The 18,696-nt window shown below is 41.6% G+C and overlaps 2 protein-coding genes across 5 annotated transcripts in view; one reads left to right on the top strand and one right to left on the bottom strand.

Annotated features, from left to right (window-relative positions):
- ano10a (anoctamin 10a) overlaps nt 1-182 on the bottom strand; it is a 36,663-nt gene extending 36,481 nt beyond the window's left edge. Inside the window, exon 1 of one of the 2 annotated variants that reach the window (XM_037783572.1) lies at nt 90-182. The gene's annotated coding sequence lies outside the window, so the exon portion shown is untranslated. The remainder of the gene's footprint in view (nt 1-89) is intronic. The other variant, XM_037783573.1, reaches the window with a different exon arrangement.
- Nucleotides 183-285: 103 nt separating this feature from the next.
- On the top strand, nt 286-11,909 carry abhd5a (abhydrolase domain containing 5a). Of its 3 annotated transcripts, none has more exons than XM_037783635.1 (8): nt 286-363; nt 2,770-2,850; nt 4,267-4,352; nt 5,183-5,558; nt 7,360-7,514; nt 8,796-8,907; nt 9,042-9,228; nt 10,451-11,909. In XM_037783635.1, exons 1-8 carry the CDS (start codon nt 332-334, stop codon nt 10,589-10,591), a joined length of 1,170 nt encoding a protein of 389 aa, XP_037639563.1. In that variant the 5' UTR covers nt 286-331; the 3' UTR covers nt 10,592-11,909. The 3 variants fall into 3 exon arrangements, with proteins under 3 accessions (XP_037639563.1, XP_037639565.1, XP_037639564.1); XM_037783637.1 differs by lacking the exon at nt 286-363 and adding an exon at nt 428-546; XM_037783636.1 differs by lacking the exon at nt 286-363 and adding an exon at nt 1,800-1,818.
- The last annotated feature ends 6,787 nt before the right edge of the window (nt 11,910-18,696 follow it).

The raw sequence follows: 18,696 nt of genomic DNA, 5'->3' as shown, positions 1-18,696 counted from the left end.
AGCAAAATTAAACACGTTAGTGCACCGAAAGCTGTGAAAACAATGTGTTACATTGAATATATAACGCTATATTATCATTTACTACTCACCAGCTCTCTCTCTGCTGACTGAGCAGCAGTGTTTAGGACGTGTTTGGAAGCTCTACTTCCGCATTGCGTCACGCCCTGTAGCGGGGTGCGCTTGTTTTGTTTCACAGCAGAAACGGTTACGATGAGCAGGGGACGGAAGAGTGAGCGCACCGCCCGGTGGAGATGTTTCAAAACGACACATCAAACGTATCCAATCACTCTGACTCTACGTCAGAGACTCTCGGGGCACCTGACCGCACAGTATGGCCGAGCGAGCGGTGACAGCGACCAGAGGGTGAGTATCTTCATTTAATACACGTCTCCTGTTTGTGACAGGATGTACACAAAGGCAGGCAATACATGGCACATTCAATAGGTCATATCCGACTCTCTGTAATTCCGAAAAAATCCTGCATGTTGTTAAACACCTGCAAAGTTATAGGAGTTGTAATAAGTCAGGCACTACTCTGAAGTTCAGGTAAACACACACTAACTAACTAACTAACATGGTGCCCACTGCTCAGACAGAGGTGTTATTATGACACTAACACGTTGTCAGATAGAACAGCCTGTCCCGTGTTGAAGAGACCTCCAACATAGTAGTATTACCACTCTTACCATAGTAGCAAAAGTTACACTTTGTGAGTTTCTGTGTGCCACAGATCAGGGGCGGATCTAGAGCATGTTTGATGGGGTGGCCAGGCACACTCAGAGGAGGGGGGCACATTTAAATAACATGTAAAAAGAAAGTAAAAATGGCAGCCCTAAATTTAAGGTAATAATGAACTATATATTAATAATAACAAAATAGTTTTTTTCTGTAAAAAGGAATGTAAAATATGCAACTTGACATGTGATTTGAAGTAGCAATAACAAACATATTTGCCAACCTTCCACTTCCGTTTTTTTAATTGCCCTCTCCTGGTTTTTCAGCTGCGCTCGCCACAGCGTGCAACGGCCAAAGCTGGGCTTTGCTCGACGCAGCGAAAAGCCATCATGGTGTGACGCAAGCCGTTAGAAATAACAGGTTTCAGAACGCTGTGGTGGCGTTGTCGCGTTGTGTCTGAAAGGACCTTCAGTGAGTGAGAGAAGGAGACAGAAATGGAGAGTACTAAGAGAAAGAAATACTCAAGCAGGAGGAAAAATAAATAAATACGGATAAATATTAGTTTATGCCAGAGATTCATACGCCAAGTTCACACCAGAGGGGCGAATTATTCCGTTTTCTTTCCCGGGAATTAAAGGTAAAATCAAAAGTTTAACATAAAAATGATGTTGCAGTGTTCTTATTATTTTCATTCTTAAAAAGTCACCCTAATGCAGGAAACAAAGTCTCTGAAACTCAAGTTTTTCTGGGGAAGGACCCCCAGACCCTCTGCTTTGGTTTTGAAATCCTCCCTTTTTTTAAGGTCTCAAGGTTGGCAAGTATGATAACAAATAACTTACATTTGTACAAGCACGTAGCCTATTGAAAATTCAATGCAACAAGCGATGAAGTTTTACACCATAGCACAACTTCATTAACAACTGTGGAAATCCGCTCTTGATTCGCAGCTGTAGCAGAGTGTTACTCAAGCTTTTTTGCTGTGTGTAATATGTTTTGTTGAAGGCTCTCCTCCTGTCATCCTGCACTGTTCGAAGAAATACCTTCAAATGTGGTTGTTTTGGCCCAGATACTGGGATATGTCTGGGAGGGAAAAAGGGATTCAGTTTTAAAACTACGAGTGATACCTGGTGGTTCATTTATAGGGTGAGTTGTCGTAAAGTGGGACATCTAAGCTCCAGTGGGTGTAAGTCTTCCCCAAACAAATAAAAGTCAGTAAAGCTATTGATATTTAATGTCTTTCTAATACACCTAAAAGCTTCAAAACTTTTATATTCATTATTATGTATTTATTTATTTATTTATTTATTTATAGTCTTATTCTTTGTTTGATGTTGTTCAATTCTCCATGTAACATCCACCTATAAGCCGTGGTTTTGTAACAGCAATAACATTGTAAGTGGTAAAATGACTGAACATGGGATTGCACATTTAGCCTTGAGTGTTTCCTACATTAATGAAGGTGATTTTTAGGCCTTTAAACAGACTTTTCAGTGTCCCACATTTCGGGCATGACTGTCCCACAATAGAAAATCAAGATCTGTCTGAGAAAACGTGGCATTAGCGTACTGATACGTCTACCATTTCTTTTATGAGTGTGATATCTGCATTTTCTTTTTATGGTTTGATTAGGACACATCCCGGGGATTTCGGAGTGGTGTTTTGGATTTAATGTATTGGCTTCATATCACAATATATTTCAGAAATCTGAAATGCAAAAAATGACCCATATCAGGCTAATTCACCTTAATGTACCATGCATTAAGTCACAACAGCAATGATGCTGAATTCCTTATTAGAACAATGTTGTGAACTTCAGCTCATATTTCAGTAATACATTAGATCATCATTAATGTTTATTGAGGCTTATCAGACCTTTATCAGACGTTGGCCACCCGTAGAATCTAAGTGGCCACCCTTTGGCCCCACGCCTGCCACAGATGATGGTTTCGAGAACGTGACATAGTTTGAATGTCAACCGTATACCTACAGGACAGTCATCATTTACCACAGCAGTGCTGTAACTGCTCCCTCATCAGGCACTCTCACTGTTCTTTACCTCCATCAACTTTCTGTTTCTTTTTGTTCTGGCTTCAGGGTTATTCAGAGAGCGATGTCCGTTGTTGGTGCTCACAGTCTGGTCAGCAGTGTGTGGGGCTACGTGGACAGCACAATAAGGTAAGTCTGGTCTCTGACCCACCCATCCACATACACTGAAGCAGACCCTGCAGGCCTGTGATTTAGCTCCTTAGATCACAAGACTGTTTAAGATGCAGCGCTGTTTCAGATAAATCCCCTCCCCGCAATGTGTTTTTCTTACTGTATTTAGATATTTGAGCTTCACTGAGCAGAATGATGTATGTGCACAGTTTCACATTCATCAGCTGAAGGGAGAAAGCTTCTCTCTGCTCATATTAAAGCTTCAGCAGGCAGTATATTTTTGGCATCCATTGGGCAAAGATTCAATAATAACCTTTCAGCATATTGTAATTCAAGTGTTCTGAGAGAAAACTACACTTCTGCACCTCCTTATGGCTCTGTTTTCAGGCTTTAAAAAAATCTAGCCCGCAATTGATTCAATTATTTAATCACAATTAATCGCATGATTGTCCATAGATAACCGCAATTAATTTAAAATTTTTTATCAGTTCAAAATGTACCTTAAAGGGAGATTTGTCAAATATTTAATACTCGAATATGCTGCTTTATGCAAATGTATGTATATATTTATTAATGGAAATCAATGAACAACACAAAACAATGACAAATATTGTCCAGAAACCCTCACAGGTACTGCATTTAGCATAAAAAATATGCTCAAATCATAACATGGCAAACTGCAGCCCAACAGGCAACAACAGCTGTCAGTGTGTCAGTGTGCTGACTTGACTATGACTTGCCCCAAACTGCATGTGATTATCATAAAGTGGGCATGTCTGTAAAGGGGAGACTCGTGGGTACCCATAGAACCCATTTTCATTCACATACCTTGAGGGCAGAGGTCAAGTGACCCCTTTGAAAACGGCCATGACAGTTTTTCCTCGCCAAAATTTAGCGTAGGTTTGGAGCGTTATTTACCCTCCTTTGCACATGGTACCAATGGATTCCTTAGCTTTTGTAGTGTTTCATATGATGCCAGTATCTGCTCTCTTGCTTTAATACTGAGCCGGCTACAACCTAAAAATCCCAAGTATTATTGCGTTAATTTTGACTGCCCTAGTTTTATTTTACTTACTTCATGAAATAGAGATGAAAAAAAATAACCTAAAGATGAATTTGGTCGTCAGTGTTTTTGTTCCAGCTTTTCTCTCTCTAAACTACACTGCGTCATCAGAGCCTGCCTATTAACGTAAGGCAATACCCTCTGCTTCATACACTGAGCAGCTGATGCAGAGATGACAAGATACAGATGATCAGATCAGATATGGCGCTCTTAAAACACAATAGGTGCTAACATTCAGTCCTCATGCTGCCCTCTGCTGTTCTATTTTCCCGGTACGGTCTAAATCCCTCAAGCATAGTCCCACACTGCAGTGACTCTATGTAGTTCTGTAGTTCATGAACCTGATGATTGAAGTCTTTCTGTCTGTGCAGATGGTGCTGGATCCCCAGCTGGTTGTCGTCATGGTGTCCCACCTCTCAGGTCCAGCTGCAGACTGCAGAGGACATGATGCTGCGATGTAAGGAGCAGCTTCTCGAGCTGTATTAATGAAAAGAGTAATGGTTGTATTGTAGTAATGGAACGCTTTCCATCTAGTGTTGCAGCTCCCAGCTTTCAAACCGGAACCAACATGGCGGCTCGTTTGGAAACTTTTATATCATGAAAATAATTCACCGAAATGTGTATCTGAAAACATTTTATGTGAGAAATAAGCCATGCAGTCGATGAATCTGTCTTTATTCTAGATCAACAATGCTTAGTTTAAGAGTTTCTAGGGAGTTTCTAGGGGGTTTCTAGAGGCGGTGAGTCGCGTCGGACGCCCCTGATCTGCATAAAGTAGCCTGGACCTCAATTTTATGCAAAATGGAGCAGCCAACGTGACGCACCGTCTCTCGTATCGCGCCGCCACGCCACCAGAATACATTGCACGGCTGCTTACATGGACAATGAACGGGAAGCGAGGAAAGGACGGAGTCTTTCAAAGAATCCTTAAAAACCCCTTTTCTTCCAAGAAGGGTTCTCCAGAAGCAAATGGTTCTGGGTAGAGCCTGCAGCCCTTCAGGAAGAACCCTTTCTGAACCCTTATTCCTCTCATGGTCTTAAATATACACCAATGCACTGTGGCCTTGGGCGGGTCTTGTGCGTATCCGTCATACTCAAACAAGATGCCACTTCAGAAGCAACAATAATTGGTCAAATCGACCAACTAGCATGAAGAACACAAAATGACATCATCTAAGAGTGAGGCTGTGCAGCTGTATCTTTGACTAATTTAATTTCTCTGTTTCAGTTCAAAGAAATAATCACTCCATTTTTAGCTCTTCATTCCTCTCTTCCCTTTCTTTTCAGGTATAGACAGCACTTTCTCCAAACAGTACGTCCCCATCTCCAACGGCAACCTGTTGTGGACCCTGACCTTTAGCAGCGACCGTGTCAAAGACAAAACCCCCGTGGTTCTGCTCCACGGGTTCGGAAGTGGCGTGGGCCTTTGGGCTCAGAACCTGGACGCTCTCTCCCAGCGTCGGCCAGTCTTCGCCGTGGACCTGCTGGGCTTCGGACAGAGCAGCAGGCCTCTGTTCTCCACAGACGCCCGGGAGGCCGAGGACCAGTTTGTGGAGTCCATAGAGCAGTGGAGGGCTAAAGTGGGACTGGAGTCCATGATACTGCTGGGTCACAACCTGGGAGGATACCTGGCTGTGTCATACTCTATTAAATACCCTGACAGGTGGGTGCAGATTATGGGATTCCTCTTATCGTACTGTTGGGGTTGTTTTTCATTTTAAAGGGATCTTTTAGTCTTTGGTGCTGATCTTGTTGATATGAACTGTGTGATAAATGTTATACCGAGGGCAAAGCAGTTCAATCTGAAACATTCAGCAAATTAGACTTTTTGACTGACACTGGGAGGTGGAGAGTGGCAGGTTTTTGTAATATTTCATATTTATTATCAAGACCCAAGTTAAAATAAAGCCGAATAATCCTTTAATCGCGACTGTTCTCAGACTGAAGAACAAAGAAGCAGACCGTGCCCAGAAGGAGGAAAAACCACTCCGACGTGAATAATGATTGTGCCCTTCAGTGTTAACACGGTTGTAGTGAAACATGCCAGCATGTCTACAGGATATAGTTGTAGCCGTGTGCCTGGAGGTGCTGGCAGCCTGCGATAACAGCAGTGTCCTCCAAGCCTCTCTCCTCCCACTAGACTGTATCTCTCCTGAATCATCTCCTCTCGCTGCGTCTCCGGCTCCGAGCTTCCAGCCGGCACCCAGCTCTCCCCGAGGGACGTCTGATAAAATGTCCTCAATCTCTTATCGCCCTCCTTCATCAGTAATGCTAAAAAAAAAAGTCCCTCTTCCTGTCCTCTTATTGTTATCTCGGTGTTCCCAATAGCCTTTATGTTCTAACAGGAGATGCTTTTAATCAGGGACATACTGTATGTCCTTATTAAGGCGGAACCATGCTCATTGTTCGTGTTATGGCCTAAAGAGAGAGTTTGCGGTTTAGTTTACAGGACAACATAATAGGTTACAAATGGAGGACCTTAAGATCATTTGTACTGCTGTACTGTCAGGACATGTGATGCAGTTGGCATAGATTTTGGATTGTTTTTGATGCATGGGCAGTGTGTCCATAGTGTTCCCTTGCTATCACCCAGTGCATGTGAGGATGACTGTGGATAGAAAAGATGAATTATTGCTATTCATTCATTCTTAAAGTATAACTCCGGTTTATTCCAATTTATTTTCATAACTTTGACCATCATTCCAATTGGTTATAGGGACTCAGGTCGTGGCTGACGATCAGACCGTACAGTGTGAGCACATAAATCGTGAGCTTTGTCTTTACATCGCAAACGATCTACTCGTACAGTAGGAGTAGGAAGTACACAACAACATTTCTAAAAACCGTACACAGTGTATGCCCAGCTTTAAAATGATACCCGATACAAGTAGTTTACTTCATTCAATATCCATCATATCAATGGAAGCTGTGTGTGTGTCCCACTGGCTAGCTAATTGCTGCCACACTGCACAGCACACATTCTGGGGGGGGTTACCGCTGAAATGCCGTCGTCGTGGCTGGAGTAAAGGAGGAAGTCAGGTGACGTAGTATGAAGAGCGAGAGAGTCCGCATAGGGAGGAGGTTGGGGTGGATGGATGGGTAAAAAAAGACAGAACTTTCACTCATGCTATTTTCCTGGTTTGCACTCAAGGCCTTGCTGCTGTATTATGTGTTTGATGCATTGCATCAAAGCCAATGTTGCTGCTGATCATTGACATATCCCAGACTGTAAAAAAAAACCCTATCATTTAGATTACAACAAAATGTTGGTTTTTTTTGGTGTTTTTTACAACTGTGGCATTATGTAAGCAATTTAAAGGGTCAATATTCTGGAATTCAATAAATATTTGGTAGTTATGACCAGGGCTGATGTTGATTAAAAGATTTAACTCAGTGAAAGTGTATATATTTTATTATTTATATAATGTATTTAGTGTATTAATGTGTTCATCTCTGGCCTACAGAGTGAAGCACATAGTGCTGGTGGAGCCCTGGGGTTTCCCTGAGCGGCCGGACACAGTAGAGGCAGACCGCCCCATCCCGGTGTGGATCAAAGCCCTCGGGGCCATGTTCAGTCCCTTCAACCCCCTGGCTGGACTCAGACTGGTTGGACCGCTCGGTAAGACTGGAACAGCAAGGTGGTAAAAGATGCTGCCGGCAAAGTGAGATGAGGTGATCTGTAGTGGCTGCAGGACAAATGGGGCTAGATAAGAGTAAAGCAAATTAGTATCAAACAAAACAGACTAATACACTGTTCATTTAAATGAGAAATATGAAAATGAGAGGAATATGAATGCAGGGTATGTAAAAGAGTAGCTGAGCATCTGTAGTATACAGAGAGAAAATAAGATATATGAAAATATATGCATGATGAATGCACTGAATGAATGAATAATAATGTTGACTCTGGTTGAATCAAGACTGTAAAAACAAAAGAGGACATGGTTAAAATGGTTTGCATCTACACATATTTTTTAAGGCTGTCAATCGTTTAAAATATTTATTTATTTATATATTTATTGTGATTAAATCGCACATTTTGTATCTGTTCAACATGTACTTTAAAGGGAGATTTGTCAAGTATTTAATACTCTTATCAACATGAGAGTGGACAAATATGCTGCTTTATGCAAACGTATGTATATATTTATTATTGGAAATCAATTAACGACACAAAACAATGACAAATATTGTCCAGAAACCCTCACAGGTACTGCATTTAGCATAAAACAATATGCTCAAATTTTAACATGGCAAACTGCGGCCCAACAGGCAACAACAGCTGTCAGTGTGTCAGTGTGCTGACTTGACTATGACTTGCCCCAAACTGCATGTGATTATCATAAAGTGGGCATGTGTGTAAAGGGGAGACTCGTGGGTACCCATAGAACCCATTATCATTCACATATCTTGAGGTCAGAGGTCAAGGGACCTCTTTGAAAATGGCCATGCCAGTTTTTCCTCACCAAAATTTAGCACAAGTTTGGAGCGTTATTTAACATCCTTCTCGACAACCTAGTATGACATGGCTGGTACCAATGGATTCCTTAGTTTTTCTGGTTATGAATTATGCACTAATGAAAACATAGTTATGAATATTATATTACATTTCTGCTAATAAATCCCCTTAAATGCTACACACTGGCCCTTAAATATACAGAAAACTATTTTGACTACTAATTAAAACTAGTCATATGATGAGCACTTGATAGCACAAGAATTCCACTACAGCTGATTTCTAATGTTTTTGGTGGAGACTTTGAAGAGAAATCAAGTGAAAGTGTGGTTCCATTTGTGCCCTCCAACCCTCCTCGTGTCAAATGTAATGAAGCAGCCTCGTCTCTTTAATGGCTACATGCTCGGTTTTGACACTTGAGCGTCCCCTCTGTGGCCCCTGCAGGGCTCACTCTGGTCCAGACTCTGAGACCCGACTTCAAGAGGAAGTTCTCCTCCATGTTCAGTGACAACACCGTGTCAGAGTACATCTACCACCTGAACGTGCAAACCCCCAGGTCTGTCTCCGCTGCCTTTCATTTAATAACTGCGATTAAAGCAATTTATTCATTACCCTTGTTGCAGCCATTTGTTAATGCTAAAGTTCTGCCTTGTCATCAACTTCTGAGTTAGTTGTTCTGTATTGTCTCAGTGGGGAAACCGCCTTTAAGAACATGACCGTTCCCTACGGCTGGGCTACGAGGCCGATGCTGCAGAGGATGGACCAGCTTCAGCCCGACATCCCCATCACCATCATCTACGGGTCTCGCTCCAGCATAGACGGCAACTCAGGCAACACCATCAAAGGGATGAGGCCACACTCGCATGTGGAGATCATAGTAAGTTCATTGTGTACTGGATGAGAGAATTCATGCACTTCTATTTAATTTTTTTCAAGTCCTTCTGATTTGCGATAACATAACTTTTTACTATAAATGTTTTAACCCTCTGAGACCCACAATAGACCCGTTTTTTGTCTTTTTTAGAGGGGTACAGGGGGCCTTTAGGGGAAGATAGCAGGTCAACAGTAGATGTCACATAGAAGTGGTGTACATCATCTGAAAGCTGGGAACCTGAAGATTAATTTGAGATGCAGCTCAGCACTGAGTATCAAGTTGTTCTAGTCTTAAAAGTCATAAATCAGAAAAAAACATGAATTAATGAATTATCTAAAATAAATTGTAAAAGTGTATAAGGGTTTAGAACATGATGATAGAAGTATATGATGATCATCCCTATGCTCTATTATGTCTCATAAGTCGTTGCAGCAGTTCTTGGGTTGATACCATTTGTTACACAGATTTGGTGCTAAATTTAACCATTTTTTAATCTGTCAAGAATTGATAAAAATGATCAATAATCCCTCCAAAATACCACATTAAGACACCAAGACCTTGAGGAACACCATAGAAAAAGCCATGCTGTGATTTGGTATCAAAAATCTTTTTTTCTGCGATTGGATGGCGAGCACTTCTATTGTGTAAACTGCTCAGAAACCCCCTTATTGTCACTCTAGCTAGGAAAGCCATCCATCCTCTGAATGCTTTAGGTCCCGAGGCTGTGATTATCCTAGAGGTCACCACAGGTCAATTTATACAGCGAGGTCAAGTTTAAAAAAATTGTCTCACTACAATGAAATGGCTACTATGGGGACTAACATCATCACACATGAATACAGTTGGACTCATTGGATCCACAAGAGACTCAGCTTTTTTTATTTATTTATACTGCATTCAAAAGACTGCATGTGATTATCATAAAGTGGGCATGTCTGTAAAGGGGAGACTCGTGGGTATCCATAGAACACATTTTCATTCACATACCTTGAGGTCAGAGGTCAAGTGACCCCTTTGAAAATGGCCATGCCAGTTTTTCCTCGCCAAAATTTAGCCCAACTTTGGACCGTTATTTAGCCTCGTTCCCAACATGGTTGGTACCAATGGTTTCCTTTGGTTGTCTAGTTTCATATGATATCTGTAGCTTCACTCTAGCTCTAAACGTTTTTCTAAAAGCAATGAACCAGTAAAAACCTTCTCTTTCTCGCTTCCTGTTTCTAACCAGACCATCCGTGGCGCCGGACACTACGTATACGCTGACCAGCCGGAGGACTTCAACAACAGAGTTTTGCAAGTGTTTGATAAAGTGGACCAAATCAGACGGGCCCAGTTACTGAACTCTGGAGTAAAAGGGGAACACCAATAACAGACTTCACTGGAGCCGCCGCTGTTGGAAACACAGACATACAGGGTTCCACCTCCTAGAGGCAGGAATAAGGAGTGTATTTTTATAACGTGGGAAAACACTTCAAGTGTGAATGGATACCTGTATATCTGCTTATTGTTTGTGAAGAAATACAATAAGACTCAGTGTTTTAGGAGAGTCATTTCTATGACATTTTAAATGATGTCAATCTGAAACAGAATCGGTGTCATTCAAAAAGCTCAGTTACAGTGTCGTGTGTTTTCCTGTCACCCGCGGTTTGTGGTTCTGATGCAGACAGGAAGCGTTCTCTTTAGTACATCACTGCATCAGCACCAGGAAGCAGATATAGATTCATCTGCAGCCAATAATAATTTGTTTTATAGCATCCGTCCTCTCTGCTAGGTTTCTTTTGGGCTTTCCTTTCTATCTCCAAAGTTCATTTCAATTGCATTAATTATAAATGTGAACTCAGATCAGCTCTAGTCTGAGGCAGAAATTGTCAAATGAAACCTACGAGGCTGTTTTACACTCTGAAGCTGGTGCACAGCCCTACAGGGCAGATTAGACTGCTTACACCATTTGAATGCATAGTTTAAAAGTGCAGTGTGTAGGATCTGGTGGTATCTAGTGGTGAGGTGCGACCAGCTGAAGCCTCTTCCGTGTGCCAAGCGTGTCAGAGAGCTACGGTGGCTGATGCAAAAAACGTGAATGGCCCTCTCTCTAGAGCCAGTGCGTAGAGTGTGTGTGTGTGTATACAGGGGAAGTGAGTGGTGAAGCAAGAGAGAGAGAGCGGCGGCGACGGGAACGAGTAATGTTATCGACTCCGGCCCAAACTGGAAAACTTAACGTTAGTTAAGTTTGAAACATGGAGGTGCATCATGGCAGACTCCGTGGAGAGAGGACTCGCTCCCTATGTAGATATAAACGGCTCATTCTAAGCTATAACGAAAACACAACGATTCTTATTATCAGGTGATTATACACTAAAGAAAACAAACTTATTAATATTATATTCCATTTCTGCCAATAAATCCCCTTAAATGTGATGCGTCAATAAGCATCCTTCTACAACGCAGAGGAAAACAGGTTTTACTCCTATAGAAGAAACTATTTATCCCCCCGATCACTGTGAACTTATGACACCAAGTAAAAAGACTATAAATGCACTTTGAGTTTAGATTATTTCGCAACACAACTATTCCCAAGGTCAAAAAGGAACTTCCATGCTCATAGTAAGAAATGTGGACCCCCACGCAAGACAAGATTTACACTATGAAATTAAAAAGGGGATTATAAATTCATGTATTAAAAAAATAAATCAATAATTGATCCCAATTCAGGGTTGGGAGCGTTACTTTAAAGAATGTAATACCTACAATTACTAATTACCTGTTATAAAATGTAATAAGTAATCTCATCCAAGTATCAGCGAACGAGTACCGTTATGGACTCCGGACCTAACAGGAAAAGTTAACAGAGTTTGGATTTGTCCGTTCTGGTGCTACTTCAGAAACACGGAGGTGCAACATGGTGGACTCCGTGGAGAGAGGACCCGCTCCTTCTAAGCGAATGGATACACAACAATTCTTATTATCAGATGATTATACACTAAAGAAAACAAACTTATTAATGTTATATTCCATTTCTGCCAATAAATCCTCCTTAATTGTCGTGCGGAGGCAATAGAAATGCTCCCAGTCTCGCATTCAGCACCTTGAAGCATTTTAGAGACGTGTTAATTGACTGCATGTTCTGTGAACACAACATGAATTGTGTTAATGGTTCACAACAGACTCTGAAACGCTCTAATGTGTCTATAATATAAAAGGCAGAGAGTTTAAAGAGGCGGTAAGAAGAAAGTCAAGTTGATGCGTAACTGTGGATGTTCTGTGTCTGCACAGCAACGTTATCATTTGTCACAGGGAAACATGACTTTGTATTTTTACTGAGCTTCTTGAGTTTGTTGCTCACAGTTTTTCTCTTTCGTTTTGGCTCAATTCTTCGATGAGAATTCTTTTTTTTTTCAAAACAATAACTTCATATCTCTGAACAAATAGTTTGTTGTTCACAAGAGATTCAAATTTCTCATTCGTTCAAGCAAATTACACGTGTTTTGGCACATGTGCGCAAAAAGTAAGTACAATTGTCTACAATTTGCGCAATAACCACCTGCACGTCTTATTGATCAAAACCGACGAGTGAAATTGTCGTCCTCTTCACAACTTCTACACCTTCTTTCATCATATGAGCCATCACATGCAAAATGATCCATTCAATCATCAAAACCTTCAGACATACATGTATATTCCATAAATATCTGTGACATGGTGTTACGTACTGTGAGGTCGTACAATTTGTTGTTTATACTGAACTACTGCAGTTTTTTTGGGGGGGCATGGTTGTCATTTTATGGTAAATTTTCTGTTTACTGTTTATACAGTAACTTTACATGAGAGATTACCGTAAAGGTCTATTTCTTTTTTTTCTTCTGTTTGTGTAACACATTGTTGCTACACAGAAATTTACTGTACACGTAAAAATGTGCATATCCCTTTTCAGTATTTAACAGTAAACTTTTACTTACTGCTGAAACTGTAATCTAAAAAGCTCAGTGCGAGACAAACAGCATTCAGCTGGACAAAATTGATATTCTGGTACAGCACAGTAAGCAGTCGGTATCAATAAAAAGTAGAACAAAACCAATATTTCCAGGGCTGATTGCGGTGGCGAAAAAAACATGTAAACATTTTGAAGCATGAATGAAGTGTTTTGGGGTGATTTACTACATTTTGCAGACATGCATTGTGATGTTCCATCAAACAGCAAACTGTTACAATTGCAGTTCACAGTTTAGAGAAAGTTAAGACTGTTTCAAAAAATGAGCCAAAGCGATTGAGGAAAAACTGTAGTAGTCATTGTAAACACGTAACAAGAATTTTAATTTATTTTGCTCCTAAAACAAATGTGTCCCTCCTGTGACGGCTCATATTTCTAAATGGAAACACATAAAATGTTCACTATGATCGTGGTTCACTTCGCTTCTCTGTCGTCTGTCACACGTGAATAATGTAGGATTAATTTGTGTTGTGTTTAATCTGCAAATGCAACACTTTGATTTAGCCTCTTTTGCTTTTCATTTTAATGGAGCGAGATGAGTCAATATTTCTTTCTCCCCTTTTATCATTTCGGAGCCGTCGGCCCTCTCTGCCAAGGAGAGAAATGAATCCCATCCTCAGTAGTTCCCCCTCACTGCCACTAGAGGGCACTCATATGTAAATGAGGAGATGTGGAGCTTGTGGAAAATGTCCACAGTCTTCCCTCTTTTGCACTAATATCTGTTCATTTCCACCTTTTCTCTTTCATTAGCAGAGAACGCAGTCTGAAACTAACATGTCTCCACATTGGCACTTACCAAAAGGCTGTGTGAGGACAGCGAGGGAAGGACTCAGGAAGAGGGAGTGTTAAATGGACGGAGGATATGAGGATGTATACATAGTTCTGTTTCCAGCCTCGGATCCAAACTCAACATTACCACAGATATCGATCGTAAAAGACATCCTATCTGTTTTGATTCCCTCTGCTCCGCTCTTTGATCGATACAGGGGAAATATGCAAGCTCATGTAAAAGTATTTCCGAGTCACATGGAGCCGGTGGGGGGGCAGATTGATCCACTCAGCTGTTTGGAGGATGATTGAGGTGAAGTTTCCTCTATGTGGTACAGTAGCTGCTGATTAACCTTGGAAACAGAAGGAATCTCATTCATTTCATTTTCTTCAGGACTACGAATTTGTATAAGATGCATCATGCAATGTGTGTGTTGTCTCATCGAGAGCCTCCCCCCACCCACTAAAACAGCAAAATCAGAGCTTTCCTATAGGTGGTTTATCAGTTTATTAGCTGGATATCCTGAAATGAACTTGGAGTACACCTCAGGTTACACTCTGTAAAGCTACAGACATCAGGGTTTTTCCTGCATAGAGAATTATGAGACAGCCGGCATTGTCAAATTTCGCATTTCCTCCCTGACGGTGCGCTCACTGGGCAGCGTTCGGCTCGGAAAGGCCCCGGGATGACTAACTAGTTTATAGCCTACTACTTAATAATTATATACTATTTAATAATACACCATAGTTTATTAGTTGATTTATATTTTGTATTAAGAATGTGAATCTACAAAATAGCCAGTTACTAATATTGTCAAATAAATGTATTGAAGTTAAAAGTACAATATTTCCCCCTGATATGTAGCCTAGTGGAGTAGAAGTGGGCTAAAATACTCAAGTAAAGTACCACAAAATTGTACTTAAGTACAGTACTAGCCTAGATGTACTTAGTTACATTCCACCACTGCGAGAACACAACATTGTTTTCAAGAGCACAAGATCTAGCCAAGACTCTTCATAGATCCAGCCTCTAAATTTTGCTCTCAAAGTGCACCAGATTGATGCAATTAACTTTAAAATGTAGAAAATGTTCCTCCGGGGGAGCATGACCCCTCCACCCACAACAGTCTCTTAAAGTCCTAAATGGTACAACCTCATTTTAAGCCAGGAAAAAACCCTGGTAATGCCATCGTTCCTCTGACATGAGACCATTGAACACAACGTGGCGGGGTGGGGCCACTACCAGACCTGTGAGTCACCCCACTGACTGAGAATATACAACTGATGAGTCACAGGATTGATTACTGGGGTTTTCAAACACTCGTGTAGTCGTGGTAAAATCAGAAGTGAAAGTGCTGCATCATTAGAATCATCAGGTCCAAATGAAGGCTGCTGATCTTCTGAGGTCACGAGTGACCAGGTATGGAGGCACAGTGGTGAGCAGCGACTATATGTGAATATTGATGCCAGTGGAGAGAGCACTGCAGTTCCAGTCATTTAGAAAGTGTCTATTTTGCTGTGTCATGCCAAGATGCTTCTCCAGCAGACATCTATCAATCATTTAGACTACAGACTAACCTTACCTAGAATAACTCTGGAGACCAAAACATAGAAATATGAGTTTACAGGAGCAGTGGTGGTTTTAGACCATTTGAAATAGGGGGGCCCGGCTGGGGCCACACGCGATTTTAGGTACCAAAAATATTAAACCCAATTATTCAACACAGTCTCACGGCAGTTCGGGAAATAGTCACAACATTTTTGTCTATTTGATTTGTGTACATTGACATGAATTTCCCTTTTTTTGTGACGCTCAGCACGACTTTCAACAACGTGTTGGTTTTTTTTTGTGCATTTTCCTACAAATGTCCAGCAACACGTGACGCACATGTCAATTTCCGCTTAAGTCTTTTCAAAATAAAACTGCTTAGTTAGGTTTAGGAATAGATCGACTTGGTTAGGCTTAGGGAACAAACTACATAGTTTAAAAGATTGTGGTTTGGGTTGAAATAACTCTGGAAGTGCCTAAGTTAAGTATACCGAACAGCGTTACGTAATTAAAAAAAAAGGTAATCTCTTACAGTTACAGGAAAAAAATATATATAATCAGATTACAGATACATTTGGTAAAAATGGGGATTACTAACAGGATTACAATTTTAAAAATACATATAAAATAAAGAACGATATACTATGCCAACACAGTCTCACAGCAGCTCGTGAAATAGTCACGAAATTGAATCTATTTGATTCGTTTACATGGACACGAATTCCCTTTTTTTTCATGACGACTTTCAACGACGTATTTTTAGTGCGTTTTCCTACGAACGTCCAGCAACACGAGACACACGTGTCAATTTCTGCTCCAGTCTTTTAAAAATAAAACGACTTAGTTAGATTTAGGAAAAGATCATGATTTGGGTTAATATAACTCCAGAAGTGCTGTAACATATAAATAAACATAAAACATAATACATAACATACATACAAACATAATAAATAAATAACTTTGACTTGTGGTTTCACACGGGACACAAACACCGGCCTCTACCCATCCACCCCGACCTCCTCCCTACGTGGCGTTCGCCGCTCTTTATACGCCGCGGTTCACAATTACGTGGATCACATACGAATTGATTTCGTGCTGACCATCACGAAAAAATTGTTATGTCTATGTACACAAATCAATACATTAAACGTTGTGACTATTTCACGAAAAGTGGTTGTTGGTTATTACAGCAACATGTTTTCATACAAGCATACATTTCGGGGTGTAATGTACAAAATAGGAATAAATAGTGTATCAAATACTCCTAATAATGAGTCAGAGACTAACGAATACAGAGGACAGACTAAACAACCAGGCCTGTTTCCTCTACGCATCAGCACCATTTTACCTCAATACATGAATCTGTCTTTAATATACTTGTCATTAACAATGACTGGGACAGTGATTGTGTCCAGAGCTGATATGAGTGAGCGGAGGAGGAAGATGAGGAGGAGTTGGAGGAGGAGGAGGAGGAGGAAGAAAGGCAGAGGGAGATGGAAGAAGAGGCGGAGGAGAAAGACCTTTTACTCTGGAGCACAGACCAGGCCAGACCAGGCTCGTCTTGTCTGGGTTGCTAGGAAACCGGCAAGGCGCCTGATCTAATTTATTAAATTCAGCCTCTCGCCTCCTCTATATCTCTCTCTTTCTCTTCCTGTGTCTGTCTCGCTCGCTCACTTTCGGCCTCCATGCTGCTTTCCCTATCAGTCGTTATCTTTCCCACCCTCTAAGGCGCTTATCTCCCTCCCTTCCTCTCCTCTCCTCACTCTTTCTCTGTTCTCTCTCTCTCTCCCTCTCTCCCTCTCCCTCTCTCTCTCTCTCTCTCTATCGGGCGCTCCCCAGCTGCATGTGTGTATGTGTGTATGTATCTTTCTCTCTTTCCCATCGTCCCTCCATCTCAGACCTCAGACAGCGTATCCTCTCAGGCTGTGCGGCAGTGCCACCCCCATATCTTTCACACCGAGCCGTGAGTACCGCCCTCAGGCAGGCCAGACCTTCTGTGACTTACCGAGCACACAAAACACACACACATGTAAACACACGCACACGCACACACACACACACACACACACACACACACAAACTGCATTACCATTTAGACTATGACTTTGTCTTGCTTTGCTCTTGGAGCCGAGATTCATAAATGTTGATGCATCAGCCGTTCACTCTGAAGCACTCTGCTGTGCTCATTGCTTGAATTATTCAACATCGCCATCGCTATCTTCAACCTGATCAATGATCGTTCACGTTCAAGGTGATCGATAAAGGAGGAGGTACGCGTAGGGAAGGCTTTTGAGTGCCTTTGCCAAAGAATAAAGTTGTATTTTCTTCCCGATAGAAACACCAAACGTAGGAATGGTACGTTCTCCAGTTGGGTTGGGTGATCGTTTCTATTTCCATATCGTCCAGTCATGGTTACTCAAGATCAGCGATAGGCGATCCGATTGCCAGGGGGGCGACGGGAGTAGGAGAGGGTTGAGGGAGGTTACGTCACAGCACGGCAGCGAAATGCCAGCATGGACGACTTAAGGCTCCGACACACCAAGCCGACGGTCGTCCGTCGGACAGTTTGGGACCGTCGGTGAGCGTCTGTCGGCCTAGTTTTTTCAGTGTGTCCCGCACCGCGTTGGAGGTGATTCAACATGCTGAATCGGCAGCAGAGCCGGCAGAGCTCTTTGGTGGGAGAAATCACTCAGATTGGCGGTTCAGCTTCAGTGCACGAGAAGCGAAACGGCAGTGAGGATAGCAAGAAAACGAGTGAAGTCAAGAGGAAAAAACACAGAAGGCTCTTCTCATTTTTCATCTTCATTTCATCTGATACGCGAAGCGCATAGAGCAGAAAAATGCGAGGCGTTCAGCAACGCCAAAGCAGCGAACGAAAAGCTTCACTCTCATTGAAAACAATAGAGAAGCGAAGTCCTGCCCCTTCCGGTGGATCAACACGGGACCTTATTTTGGAAAAAAATATGAACGGCAGTCAACGGAGAGAGATACATATTCTTTTGAATCCCTTTGAAGTGCGCCACGAATCACACACATGATGTTTGTCAATTTAAAAGATCATTTTGCAAGTCTAGAAAGTCTCAGTTTTGTTGTAAGCTTTCAGACTGTGAAAATACGTAATTAGTAAGTGACGTCTCTCTGAAGCTGTCTCTGAAGTGTGTTTCCTACTGGG

This window comes from Sebastes umbrosus, chromosome 11 (genome assembly GCF_015220745.1).
Source record: "Sebastes umbrosus isolate fSebUmb1 chromosome 11, fSebUmb1.pri, whole genome shotgun sequence".
Taxonomy (NCBI): Eukaryota; Metazoa; Chordata; class Actinopteri; order Perciformes; family Sebastidae; genus Sebastes; species Sebastes umbrosus.
This window is presented reverse-complemented; position numbering and strand designations above follow the sequence as displayed.

What these genes read in the sequence shown, in the direction of transcription:
- abhd5a (XM_037783635.1), top strand. Translation starts at nt 332, where the DNA reads ATGGCCGAGCGAGCGGTGACAGCGACCAGAGG. An exon ending in TCTATTAAATACCCTGACAG is followed by an intron (nt 5,559 to 7,359) that starts GTGGGTGCAGAT and finishes TCTGGCCTACAG; the next exon opens with AGTGAAGCACATAGTGCTGG. An exon ending in CTGAACGTGCAAACCCCCAG is followed by an intron (nt 8,908 to 9,041) that starts GTCTGTCTCCGC and finishes GTATTGTCTCAG; the next exon opens with TGGGGAAACCGCCTTTAAGA.